This window comes from Carcharodon carcharias, chromosome 14 (genome assembly GCF_017639515.1).
Source record: "Carcharodon carcharias isolate sCarCar2 chromosome 14, sCarCar2.pri, whole genome shotgun sequence".
NCBI lineage: Eukaryota > Metazoa > Chordata > Chondrichthyes > Lamniformes > Lamnidae > Carcharodon > Carcharodon carcharias.
Window position 1 is genome coordinate 124247814 of NC_054480.1, and position 12945 is coordinate 124260758.

General features: G+C 47.6%; 1 protein-coding gene across 1 annotated transcript in view; it reads left to right on the forward strand.

Moving 5' to 3' along the window:
- Positions 1-12945, forward strand: part of cpamd8 (C3 and PZP like alpha-2-macroglobulin domain containing 8) — a 92201-nt gene that overhangs the window by 10777 nt on the left and 68479 nt on the right. Inside the window, exons 7-11 of the mRNA XM_041205535.1 lie at positions 1615-1669; positions 2934-3047; positions 9465-9549; positions 10491-10599; positions 11995-12222. Coding sequence (XP_041061469.1) covers positions 1615-1669; positions 2934-3047; positions 9465-9549; positions 10491-10599; positions 11995-12222 — 591 coding nt within the window. The remainder of the gene's footprint in view (positions 1-1614; positions 1670-2933; positions 3048-9464; positions 9550-10490; positions 10600-11994; positions 12223-12945) is intronic.

Genomic DNA, 12945 nt, shown 5'->3' on the forward strand with positions numbered 1-12945 from the left:
CTCGCTCTCCCCTTCGCGCGCGCGCTCTCTCGCTCTCCCCTTTGCGCGCGCGCTCTCTCGCTCTCCCCTTTGCGCGCGCGCTCTCCCGCTCTCCCCTTTGCGCGCGCGCTCTCCCGCTCTCCCCTTTGCGCGCGCGCTCTCCCGCTCTCCCCTTTGCGCGCGCGCTCTCCCGCTCTCCCCTTTGCGCGCGCGCTCTCCCGCTCTCCCCTTCGCGCGCGCGCTCTCCCGCTCTCCCCTTCGCGCGCGCGCTCTCCCGCTCTCCCCTTCGCGCGCGCGCTCTCCCGCTTCCCCTTCGCGCGCGCGCTCTCCCGCTCTCCCCTTCGCGCGCGCGCTCTCTCGCTCTCCCCTTCGCGCGCGCGCTCTCTCGCTCTCCCCTTCGCGCGCGCGCTCTCTCGCTCTCCCCTTCGCGCGCGCGCTCTCTCGCTCTCCCCTTCGCGCGCGCGCTCTCTCGCTCTCCCCTTCGCGCGCGCGCTCTCTCGCTCTCCCCTTCGCGCGCTCGCTCCTGGCCCTGCGCCCGCCCGCGCTCGCTCCTGCCCCTGCGCCCGCTCCTGCCCCTGCGCCCGCCCTCTCTCTCTCTCTCTCTCTCTCTCTCTCTCTCTCTCTCTCTCTCTCTCCCTCACGCGCGCCCGCCCTCTCTCTCTCTCTCTCTCTCTCTCTCCCCCCCCACGCGCGCCCGCCCTCTCTCTCTCTCTCTCTCCCCCCCCCCCTACGCGCGCCCGCCCTCTCTCTCTCTCTCTCTCTCCCCCCCTACGCGCGCCCGCCCTCTCTCTCTCTCTCTCTCTCTCTCTCTCTCTCTCCCCCCTACGCGCGCCCACCCTCTCTCTCTCTCTCTCCCCCCCCCTACGCGCGCCCGTCCTCTCTCTCTCTCTCTCTCTCTCCTTCGCCCCCGCGCACGCTCTCTCTCTCTCTCTCTCCTACGCGCGCCCACGCTCCCTCTCTCTCTCTCCTACGCGCTCCCGCCCCCTCTCTCTCTCTCTCTCTCTCTCTCTCCCCTACGCGCTCCTGCCCTCTCTCTCTCTCTCTCTCTCTCTCTCTCTCTCCTACGCGCTCCTGCCCTCTCTCTCTCTCTCCTACGTGCGCCCGCCCTCTCTCTCTCTCTCTCTCTCCCTCTCTCCTACACGCGCCCGCCCTCTCTCTCTCTCTCTCTCCCTCTTTCCTACGCGCGCCCTCTCTCTCTCTCTCTCTCTCCTATGCATGCCCGCCCTCTCTCTCTCCCTCACTCTCCTTTGCGCATGCCCGCTCTGCTGTATGCTCTGTTTCCCCTTGTGTTAAATAACAAATGATTCCGGGTAAAGAACATATAGCAAGCTTGTTGCACCTTCTCAGATTCCAGTCCTACACCCACATTCTGCTCTTTCATCAGTCATTAATTAGATACTGTGGAGTAATGATATCCAGACCACGTCTGTGAAATTAGGTACAAAACCTGTCCCATCACCGTCTGGGGGAATCACAGACACAGAAATTGAAGTGGTGCATGAAAGATTTGACATAGCGATATAGAGAATTTTGTTTACAAATCAGTTTGTGACTCAGCTTCTTGTTCCCAGTTTCTCTCAAATTCCCAGTGTGTGTGTTTCTCTCTCTTTCTTTCTCTCTCCCTCTCCCTCTCAGGATCCCCGAGGGTCTCGGATGATCCAGTGGAATGAGTTAAAGCCAGTGTGTTGTGGTAAGTGGTGAGTCTCGAGCTTGTCACCTCTGACATTCCTGTAAAATTAAAACCAATAACATATGAAAGGTTGGGTATTTATCAGCTTTCCCCAACTCCCGATCACAACACATCCTGATTTAACTATATCCCCCTGTTGTTGCCTTACAGATTCCCACCCCTCTTGAGAGCAATGAATGTGTCTGAGAGATGGGTTACATGGACCCTCTGGTACCTGACCAAGTGCCAGGGTGTTCGACTATGGATAAAGTCATAATTCTATCCTAGTTAATCCTCGTTCATATGTAACTTCCAGCCACAGCCACTGGATAGCAGTCGGGCACAGGAACCCCACCAATTTCACCCTCCCCAACAGGGGCACTGGCACCAGCTGCCGCAGGAGCGATCTCAACTGTCCATCACCTTGACACGTCTTTCTCGATTGGGGCGTGATCTTTTGTTTTTAAAGCATTCACAGGACGTGGGCGCCACTGGCAAGGCCTAAGTTTATTGCCCACCTCTAATTGGCCTTGAGAAGGTGGCAGCGAGCTGCTGCCTTGAATATAATGAATGGATTGCTTGTCCATTTCAGAGTTGGTTACATTGTTGTGGGTCTGGAGTCTCATGTAGGTGAGACTGAGTAAGGACAACAGATTTCCTTCCCTAAAGAACATTAGTGAGCCCTAATGGGATTTTCTGACAATCTGATAGTTTCGTGGTCACCATTACTGAGGTTTTTTTTATTCCAGATTTATTTAATGAACTGAATTTAAATTCTCAGCTGTTGTGGTAGGATTTGAACTCGTCTTTGAATTTGGGTCTGTGTGTGAGCAGGTGGACGGGCTGCACGAGTGGGCAAGGTGTGTAAGTGAGTCTGTGTGTCTGTGTCCGTGTGTGTCCCTGTGTGTGTGTGAGTGAGGGAGAGAGAGAGCGGGGAAGGTGATTAGAGGTGGGATGCATGTTTGAGTGAGCAGTGAAGGTGAATTTGGGAGGGCGTAATTCTGCAAAGGGAGGTTGGTGGGGTTCACACTTCAATGACATGTGTCCCAGTGTCAGCCTGCATTATCAGAGCATCACATCATTGATCTGCGCCCACACAAGTGTCAGTGGGACAGCTGATGGATGCCCAGCTCTGTGGGACAGTGTGTCCGGCTCAGCAGAACACTGCGGCTTCTTCCTGAATTCCAGCGTCCCCCTGTCCACTTGGTGATTTATTTGGAACAGGGAATTCTACAAACAAGCCATCTCACCCCAAAAATAATTACCGACCTTTGCTTCATTTCAGGCATTGTAAATATGAGCTTTCCACTATCAGAGCAGCCCGTGCTTGGAGAGTGGATAATCTTCGTACAGTTGCAGGGTTACAGCTACAATAAGACGTTTGAAGTTCAGAGATATGGTGAGTGTGTCACGCTGTTTAATTACTGTCCCTCTCTGCTGCTGATGGTGCCCACTGAACCAACAAAGCAATGATCGCAGCTTCCCCTTGGGCTTGAGAATGTGTCACTCAGCCTCTGGCATGGACCATCCAGCCCAGGCGCCCAGTCCTGGGCACAGACCTTGAGTGATTACTCAGGTTGTACCCATTTGGTTGCGAACCTGGGTGTGTTTAATCAGTGTGTTGTGCGAGATTCCCACAGGATTGAATTTTGTAAGTTGGTGCTGCCCCTGATAGTTCAGTGAGGAAGTGATCCACAGAGCAGGGAGTTCCTGATTCTCTGGCTGCCGCTGTCCAAGGCTGAAAGCTCCAAGATAAACAGAACTTTAACATTTCTCTATCAGGTTCCTAGTGGTTTTGGCAGGAATATTACCCAAGAGGCACAGCCTGTTTTTATTTCATTAAAAGTGGGTTGCCTGGCAACCAAATGCTGTTAGTTAAACGCTGTAAAGTAGAGGGAGATGAGCATGGCTCCATTGAGTCTCGTGGATAGAGGGCAGGTGATGGGATCCCAGTGATGTGCTGAATGATGGAGTTGTCTGGATTTCAATTCCCCATTAACCTCAATTTTATGTGAAGATGCTGGCAGTGCCACTGACTGACTGACTGTGCTCTGCTCAATGTTTTTCCTTCTTCTCTCTGATCAGCCCCTTCAGCCCTCCAATCCCCTTCCTATTCTACCTGCTTGACCTTTGGTTTATGATTCAGTCTGAGCTTGTACCTATTGTAACTGTTGCTGCTATCTCTTGCTTGATGCTCAATTTTAACATTTTCATTTTTGTTTTCAAATTCCTCCATGACCTCACCCCATCCCTATCTCTGCAATCTTTCCAACTCCACAACTCTCTGGGATCTCTATACTCATGTAACCCTGGCCTATCGCACCACCATTAGTGGCTATGTCTTCAGCTACCTGGGCTCCAAGCTCTAGAATTCCCTCCATAGTTGCAGTTGGTAGTGAAGTGGAAGGAGTTTTAACCCCTTCTGTGATGCCCAGCCAGTAAGTGTTTGAACTAAACCACAGGCCAGAGCTGCCAGAAAAAGCTGTGTAGGAGCATCTTCAGCGGAGGGGGACTGACCTCTTTGTACAAACCAAAATCAGTCCCATTTAGCAGCTACGTCCTGCATCCTCTCCAAATATCATCTGCCCTGGGCTCATCCAAAACTCATTGGCTCCCAGTCTGGCAAAAGCTTGATTTTAAAATTCTCATTCTTGTTTCCAAATCCCTCCACGGCTTGGCTTCTCCCTATCTCTGCAATCTCCACCAACTTGACAACCCCTCACCATGTGCCAAAGTACGTCACTGAATTATCAATGAGTCACAAGAGATATTAGGACAGGTGGACAAAGATGTAGGTGTTAGGGAGTGACTTAAAGGAGGAAAGAGAAGTGGAGCTGTCAGGGGAGGGAATTCCAGAGCTTAGGGCCCAGGCAGCTGAAGGCACAGTCTCCAATGATGGAGAGATTAAAATCAGGCATAAGCAAAAGGCCAGAATTGGAGAAGTGCAGAGATCTGAGGACTGAAGGGATGGAGGAGATTACAGAGATGGGGGGTGGGGGAGTTAGAGGGATTTGAAAATAAGGATGAGAATTTTAAAGTGCAAAGTCAACAAGTGTCAGAGTGGTACTTGAGCAGGATCTGGTGTGAGTTAAGATATGAGCGGCAGATTTTTGGATGACCTCAAGTTTCTCATTGGGTTGAGACGGGAGAGCATAGAAACTAGGAGCAGGAGTAGGCCATTTGGCCCTATGAGCCTACTCCGCCATTCATTATGATCATGGCTGATCATCCAACTCAATAGCCTGCTCCCATAGAGCAGCCAGGAGTGTGTTGGAATAATTGAGTCTTGATGTGACAAAGGTATGAATGAGGGTTTCAGCAGCAGATGAGCTTAGACAGGGGCAGAACTGGATGATGTTAGGGAGGTGGAAGTGGGAGGACTGGAAATGGTGGCGCAACTGAGGTTGGAAGTTCATCTCAGGGTGATATATGATGTCAAGCTTGTAACCAGACTGGTTCAGCCTCAGGTCAGTGACAGGGAGTAGGAGGGAGTCAGTAGTGGGGAAAGGAGTTTCTGATGGACACTGGAACAATGGCTTCAGTCTTCCCAATATTTAACTGGAGGAAATATCTCCTCATCCAGTACTGGATGTTGGATAAACAGATTTAAGGTGATTGGCAAAAGAATCACAGGTGACATGAGGAAACAATTCTTTGCACAGCAAGCTGTTGTGATCTGGAATGCGCTGCCTGAAAGGGCAGTGGAAGCAGATTCAATAATAGCTTTCAAAAAGAAATTGTAGTAATCTGATGTGTAATACGCCTTTTAAGAAAGTGTTGTAATGTAAGATCACATGATCTTAATGCCCAACAGCAGAGTAGCGCAGGCTACCTCTGTGGGAGAGTCTTGAGTTAGATACTGAAATATCAAGACAGAGTTTTGAGCACACAAATGTAGCTGCAGAGTTTAGTTTGTAAATAAACAGCACGTGTTTATTCTAACAATGTTCTTTGGATGTTCTCTGCCTCTGTACCAACTGGGTCACCCCGAATCAAACGTGCAACCCGGATCCTTCAGCCCCAACAAACCAAGGGCACTGGATCCAACAAACTGGCAACAAGAGTAAAAGCACAAAAAGCCATAGAACAAACAGGGTAAAAAGTGAGGACGACAAAGGAAATCAGAACTGAAATTGGGCTGTACCTCGCATGATAGTTGTAAGTAAACGAAAATTTCCTTCTAGATTGTCGAAGCAATCCCCTCAGAACATGCTGTAATTTAGAAGAGTGGAGCCTTTCGATCCAACCTCCGCCGACTGGTCTCACTATGTTGAACGCCTCATGTTCTTCTTCCAGCCGAACGGCATTGCAGGGGAGGAGAAGAGACGTGCAATCCTTCTGTACACGTGTGGGAATAAGACATAAAGACTAATTTGTAACCTATTGGTGCCCAGTGCCCCAGACTTAAAGCCTCAATGACTTAGTGAACCTCGTCAAGAATCATTACCAGCCCAAGCCGTCGGTGACGATGCAACGGTTTAAATTTAACTCAAGAAATAGAGCTCCGGGGGAGATGGTTGCTCGTTATGTGGCAAGTCTGAAACAATTAACTGAATATTGCGAGTTTGGTACATCTATGAATGATATGCTTAGAGATCATTTGGTGTGCGGTATAAATGAAGATGTGATTCAGAAAAGATTCCTGTTGAAACAAGTTTAGATTTTCAGAAGGCATTGGAAATCGTTCTGGCAATGGAAGGTGCAGTGTGAGACTCAGAAGCCATACGAGGAGCACAAAATGGCGCCATCCTCCATGTTGGTTGGGGAGCCTCAACCAAAAAGAGTGCAAAAGTGCAAAGCTTTACTTAGAAGTGGGAAGCAGCCACTGCTAGCAGACAAATTAAAAGGGATAACTTAGCAACAAAAACATGGCATAATAGTAATACAGCTGGAAGCAGATAACATTTTGTAATGAACCACAGTTTAAAAAGATCGAATGTTTCTTCTGCCATCGATACGGACACCTCACGAGGTGTTGTAAAGGTAGAATCAGTTAGACTTTCAGACCAAAGCAAAAACCCAATGAGATAAACAGTGTTGAAAAGTCTGAAGTAATAGATGCTGATATCTATTCATTATATAATTTAAAGGTAGGAAGAACAGAGCCTATCTATATAACCATGAGAGTGAATGAGAAGCCTATCAGAATGGAGGTGGATGCTGGTGCAGCCACTACAGTGATTGGTGAGCATACTTCTCAATACCTGAATCATGGAGAACGTAAGCTGGATTTAGAAGAAACTGATGACAAATTTAAAAATTTACACTGGAGAAGACATACAAGTCAAGGGCGTACGTAAAGCCGCAATACATTGGGGAACTCAAACAGTGAGACTATCCTTGATGATAGTAGTAGGCGAGAACCTAGTCTCCTCGGACAAAACTGGCTGAAAGAAATTAAATTGGGATGGACGGAAATCTTCCAACTGAGAACTAATGGACTTTCAGAGCTACTGCAAAAATATGCCTCAGTTTTTGAGGAAGAACTTGGGAAAAATTGAAAGGCTACAAGCAAAAATTCATGTAGATCTAGAGGCAACACCAAGATTCATGAAGGCAAGACCAATACTATATGCAATGTGGGATAAGGTAGATGCTGAACTGGACAGATTAGAAAAACTGGGAGTGATACAACCAGTACAATTTTCGGAGTGGGCAGCTCCAATTGCACCTGTTCTCAAACCTGACTGAAGCATTCGAATATGTGGGGACTACAAATTAACAGTTAATAAAGTGGTAAAATTGGATAGACACCCCATACCTAAAATTGAAGGCTTTTATGCTAAATTGACAGGTGGAAAGGCCTACACGAAGTTAGATTTGAGTCATCCCTACCAACAATTGGAATTAGAGAAGGCATCCCAGAAGTTTGTCACCATAAACACACACAAGGGATTGTACCAAAACACCCGTTTACCATTTGGCGTATCTTATGCTTGTGCTATATTCCAAAGAACCATGGAAAGTTTACTACAAGGATTGCCCCGTGTTGTAGTTTATTTGGATGACATTCTCGTGACTGGTCTCGCTGAAAAGGAACATTTGATGAACTTGTGAAGAAGTTATGAAATGGTTTTCGCAGGTGGGAGTGAGATTGATAAAGGAAAAATGCACATTCCAGGTCAAAGAGGTAACTTACCTAGGTCACAAGGTAGATTCACAAGGCCTAAAGAGAAAGTCAAAGCCATTAAGCAAGCCGCGTCACACCCCTGGGAGTGGCCAGAAAGACTGTGGGTACGAGTATAAATCGACTATGTGGGACCTTTTATGGGAACAATGTTTCTACTTATCATAGACGCTCATTCAAAATGGATGGACATATTCAAGTGAGGTCACCCACTTTTTCCACCACAACAGACAAGCTATGACAAAGTTTCACAGTTAATGGACGACCTAAAGTGCTAGAATCAAATAATGGGACAGCATTCACAAGTACTGAATTTAATTGATTTACATGCCTCAACAATATTGTTCATGTGAAAACATCTCCATACCACCCTTCTTCAAATGGACTCGCCCAGAGAGCAGTTCAGACATTCAAATCTGGTGAGAAGAAATTGTCTGGAGATTCGCTAGTGATTAAGTTAGCATGTTTTCTTTTCCATTATAGAACCTCCCCTCTTTCCACAACAGGTGTCACACCTGTTGAATTGTTGATGAAGTGCTGTCTCCGATCGAGACTGAGCCTAATTATGCCAAACTTGGGGGGTAGGTAGAAAGGAGGCAGGCAAATCAGAAAATGGGACATGATTATCACAGTCGGGACAGAACGTTTAATGTAGGAGAGAAGTGTAGGAGATTTGTGAAAGATTTTAGAGCAGGACCGGCATGGTTGTTCGGTGAAATAAGTGCAGTAATGGGACCTCTTTCCTACCACATGAAAGTCGAAGATCGAGTAATGAGACATGTGGATCACATAAGAAGAGGAGAAACAAAATACCCAGAAATGATTCCACCAGTGCTCAAGACTGAATCAAGATCTCCTATTGAGAGAACTCAACTGAGTACAAATGTGTTTGAATGGCTGACTGTACCTGAAAGAGTCGAAGAAATAGATTTACAGGTACCTACTGAAGAATCAGCTGCTCAGATGACTCCAATAAAGGAGGTTCCAAATCAAATTCCAGAAGCTGTAGAACTGGGACCTTCTAGATGCATAAGGAAACCCCCAGAGAGACTGACTTTGTAAATAATTGAACTGTGTAAATAACTTGATACATTGAAAAATTGTAAAATGTATTTTTCAGAAAAAGGGGGAGGGTTTAGTAATCTGATGTGTAATATACCTTTAAGACAAGTGTTGGAATGTAAGATCCTGTGATCTTAGTACCCAATAGCAGAGTAGAGTGGACTACCCCTGTGGAAGAATCTTGAGTTAGACACTGAACAGAGAAGACAGAGTTTTGAGTTGTGAGTCCACAAATGTAGCTACTGAGTTTAGTTTGTAAATAAACAGCATGTGTTTATTTTAACAATGATCTCCGGATGTTTTCTGTCTCTGTACCAACTCAGTCACCCCGAATCAAGTATGCAACCTGGATCCTTTAGCATCAACAAACCAAGGGCACTGAGTCCAACATACTCATAAAGGGAACGATTTGCAGGACTATGGGTAAAGTGGGACTAAGCTGTTTTGAAGAGCTAGAACTGGGATGATGGACTGGGGGTGTTCCATCTCCGTGAATGGCTGTGATTTCTAATCTTGTGTAAACTATGTACAGATTCCCTTATAGAGTAGGTTCTAACCATATAGAAACGTTGACACTGAAGCTGAGCATTGACCTGACTGTAATGACCATCTTTATTTCTGACGTAGTTTTACCAAAGTTTGAACTGATCATTGATCCGCCCAGATACATCCAGGACCTGAACAGGTGTGAGGAAGGAACTGTCCATGCCAGGTAAGAAATGGAACTTGTGAAAGGTCATTGACCTTAAACATGGGGCTGGATTTTGAGCACTGGCAGGGCTGGAAATGGAGGTGGGCGGGTGCTAAAAATAGTCCTGCAGGCTGATGGGCTGGTTCCCCAGCTCCACACCGCCACCTCGGGCCACTTTACTGGAGGCAGGATGGGAGGACAGCGGGGTTACCTGCCCACAAATGGCAGGTAGCCAGCCGACCTAGTTGATGGCTACCTAAGGTGAATTGTTGGTGGCTGACTGAGATTTTCCAATCAGCCTCCAGGTCCCTGCAGGTTTGGGATTGGGTGGGGTGGGGGGGGTTGGTTTAGCTGTCTGGGGGCAGCCTCTTGGTGACAGGCCAGCAACCCAGGCACGCTTGGCGACTCCCTGTCTGCCCGGCTGCCCTACAGATGGTGGTGGTCTGACTGCAAAGGCCTTGATGAAGTGCAACGAGATGGTGAAGATGGCCACCCACCACAACCCAGGCAACGAAGCATCACTAAACACTGACGTCACCAGCAGCAGTCAGAGAGCAAATGAAAGGAAAGTCTTGGTACCTCCCTTTGTGCTCAAGATCAATTAGCAGGAAATGTCATTTGACTGCTCTCCTGTTCCTCTTGTGCCCAGTTGGACGGTGGGTATTGGCAGGGGCAGGTTGAAGCTTCAAAACTTTAAAGGAAAGTAAATTGGAAATAATATCATCCATGGGGTAGGACTGTCCCTTGGTGATGGGGTGGGGGTGGCAACAATTCTTCCCCCGCCCCCAGACCCCTCACTTCATACTCATAGCTGACTGCCAATTGTTACCTGAAATTGCATGTGAATATTTCATTAATGATGCAGAGACAATACAAGTCAGGTCCCAGGGGGAGTTTTCCACCAGAACTAGTGGCACCAACTGATCATCTCTCTCACTCAACATGATCTCTGTCTCTACCAGGTACACATTTGGCAAACCAGTATTGGGGAGATTGACAGTGAACATGACAGTGAATGGAGTGGGCTACTATCGACATGAGCTGGGACACCCTGTGGTGAAGATCATGGAGGTACAGAACTCCATTCTGAGTTTTATGGAATTATTGATAAAATAATCTTAGTGTTAAAGAATGAATCACTTTTCAGTTCAGGATTTACCTAAGTCTCCCAGAGCAGGAACAACATGTGCTAGATACAGAGTAAAGCTCCCTTAAAACTATCCCCATCAAACACTCCCAGGACAGGTACAGCACGAGGTTAGGTACAGAGTAAAGCTCCCTCTACACTGTCCCCACCAAACACTCCCAGGACAGGTACAGCACGGGGTTAGATACAGAGTAAAGCTCCCTCTACACTGTCCCCATCAAACACTCCCAGGGCAGGTACAGCACGGGGTTAGATACAGAGTGAAACTCTGTCTACATCATCCAAACTATGCCCCTTGGCATCCAGCCCATCCTGTACCAGTGTGCCCTTTCCCTTACCATGTGAATTCTGACTGAGATCGTCAGGCTGGTGCTGAGCTGAAGGTTGTTTTCTGCAAATGGGTTATGTTTTAGTCCTGGGTTATACAGTCATTAGTTAGTGTAGGCACACCCTAGAATTAAGGCAGTAGCACAAAGTGGGCCTGATTTAGTTTGTACATGTTTATAAACTCCCTTAAATCTGACACACAATCTTATAGCAAAGAGGGAGGCCATTCTGCCCATCATGCCTGTGCCAGCTCTTTGAAAGAGCTATCCAATTAGTCCCAATCCCCCTGCTCTTCCTTGATAATCCTGCACGTTTTTATGTTCAAAGTATTTTTCCAATTCCTTTTTGAAATCTGCTTCCACCGGCCTTTCAGGCAGCGCGTTCCAGAGCCTAACGCTAAGTGTTTTTTTTTAAAAACTGCTCCGACTAGTTCTGTTTTTTGGCCAATTACTTTCAATCTATATCCTTTGGTTATCAAACCTTCAGCCAGCAGAAACAGTTTCTCCTTATTTATTCTATCCGAACCCTGAATAATATTGAACACCTCTATTCTAAATCGCCCTTAACTTTCTCTGCTCTAAGGAGAACAATCCCAGCTTCTCTAGTCTTTCCACACAGCCAAAGTCCCTCATCCCTGGCACTGTTTTGGTGAATCCCCTCTGCGACTTCTCCAAAATCTTGACATCCTTCCTAAAGTGTGATGCCCAGGATTGAACACAATATTCCAGCTGAGGCCTCACCAGTGATTTATAAAGGTTTAGTATAATTTCCTTTCTTCTGTACAAACTGCTGCTATTAATAAAACTAAGGATCCCAATATGCTTTTTAACAGCCTTCCCAATGTGTCTATCCTTCCTCAAAGATTTATACACATACACCTCCAGTGTTCCTTCACCCCCTTTCACATTGCACTTTGCACCATGTAGTTTTATGTTGCCTTGTCTCATTCTTCCTACCATAATACCTCACGTCTGAACTCTTGCCTTCCACAGATTGATGGGTCATCCACCTTTCCCATCTGTGCAAAGGAGATGATGCCTGTTGATGTTCCAGATCATTTCCGAGGTTCAGTAAACATTTGGGCCTCAGTGACAAGTGTAGACGGCAGTAAACAGATCACCTTCGACGACTCGACCCTGGTTCACAAGCAGCTCATCGACATCAAGTATTCCAAAGACACTCGCAAGCAGTTCAAACCAGGTCTTCCCTACAAAGCCAAGGTCAGACCATCAGGGGGTTGGAGTAAAAACCCAGTGTACAATTTTTTCACAGAACACAAACGAATGACAACCTATGTGGCTGACTCCCTGTCCTTCTTGACTTGTCTGTAGCCTTTGACGTGGTTGATTGCAACACCCTGCTTCAAAGCCTCTCCACTGTCGTCCAGCTGGGTTGGACTACACTCAACTGGTTCTATTTTTAGCTATCTAATCATAGCAGTAGCTTCTCTTCCCTCTCCCACACTATTACCTCTGGTAACCCCAAGGGTCTATCGGTAATGCACCCACCTGAGGCCCAAGATCCCCGAAGGACCCACGCCACAGGTATGTGATGACAGGAGAGGGTTTGAGGGATGGGGACCATGGGATGTGGACTGCAGTGGGTGGGGGCTGGCTCTCAGTGGGCTTCCCATCACCACCACCACTACCACCGCCACCACCCTCCCCACCCTTCCTGATCTTGGGTCACTCGATCAGGTACTGCGTGCCTTTGAATGAGGGACCCTTCCCCTTGGAGCCTGTGAGCAATTCTGCCTGGGTTTGATTATCATGGAGAGCCGCCTGCCTGCTGCTGGATTAATACAAGAAGTGGCGTGAGGTCCTCAATTGGTGACGGGGCAAGAAGGCTGTCCATGGGCTTTTCCGCCCTGGACTCAATTGGGGTGAAGGTGAGGACTCTCCATCCTGGTGACACCCTCCCACCTTGATTATATACCCCCTCTA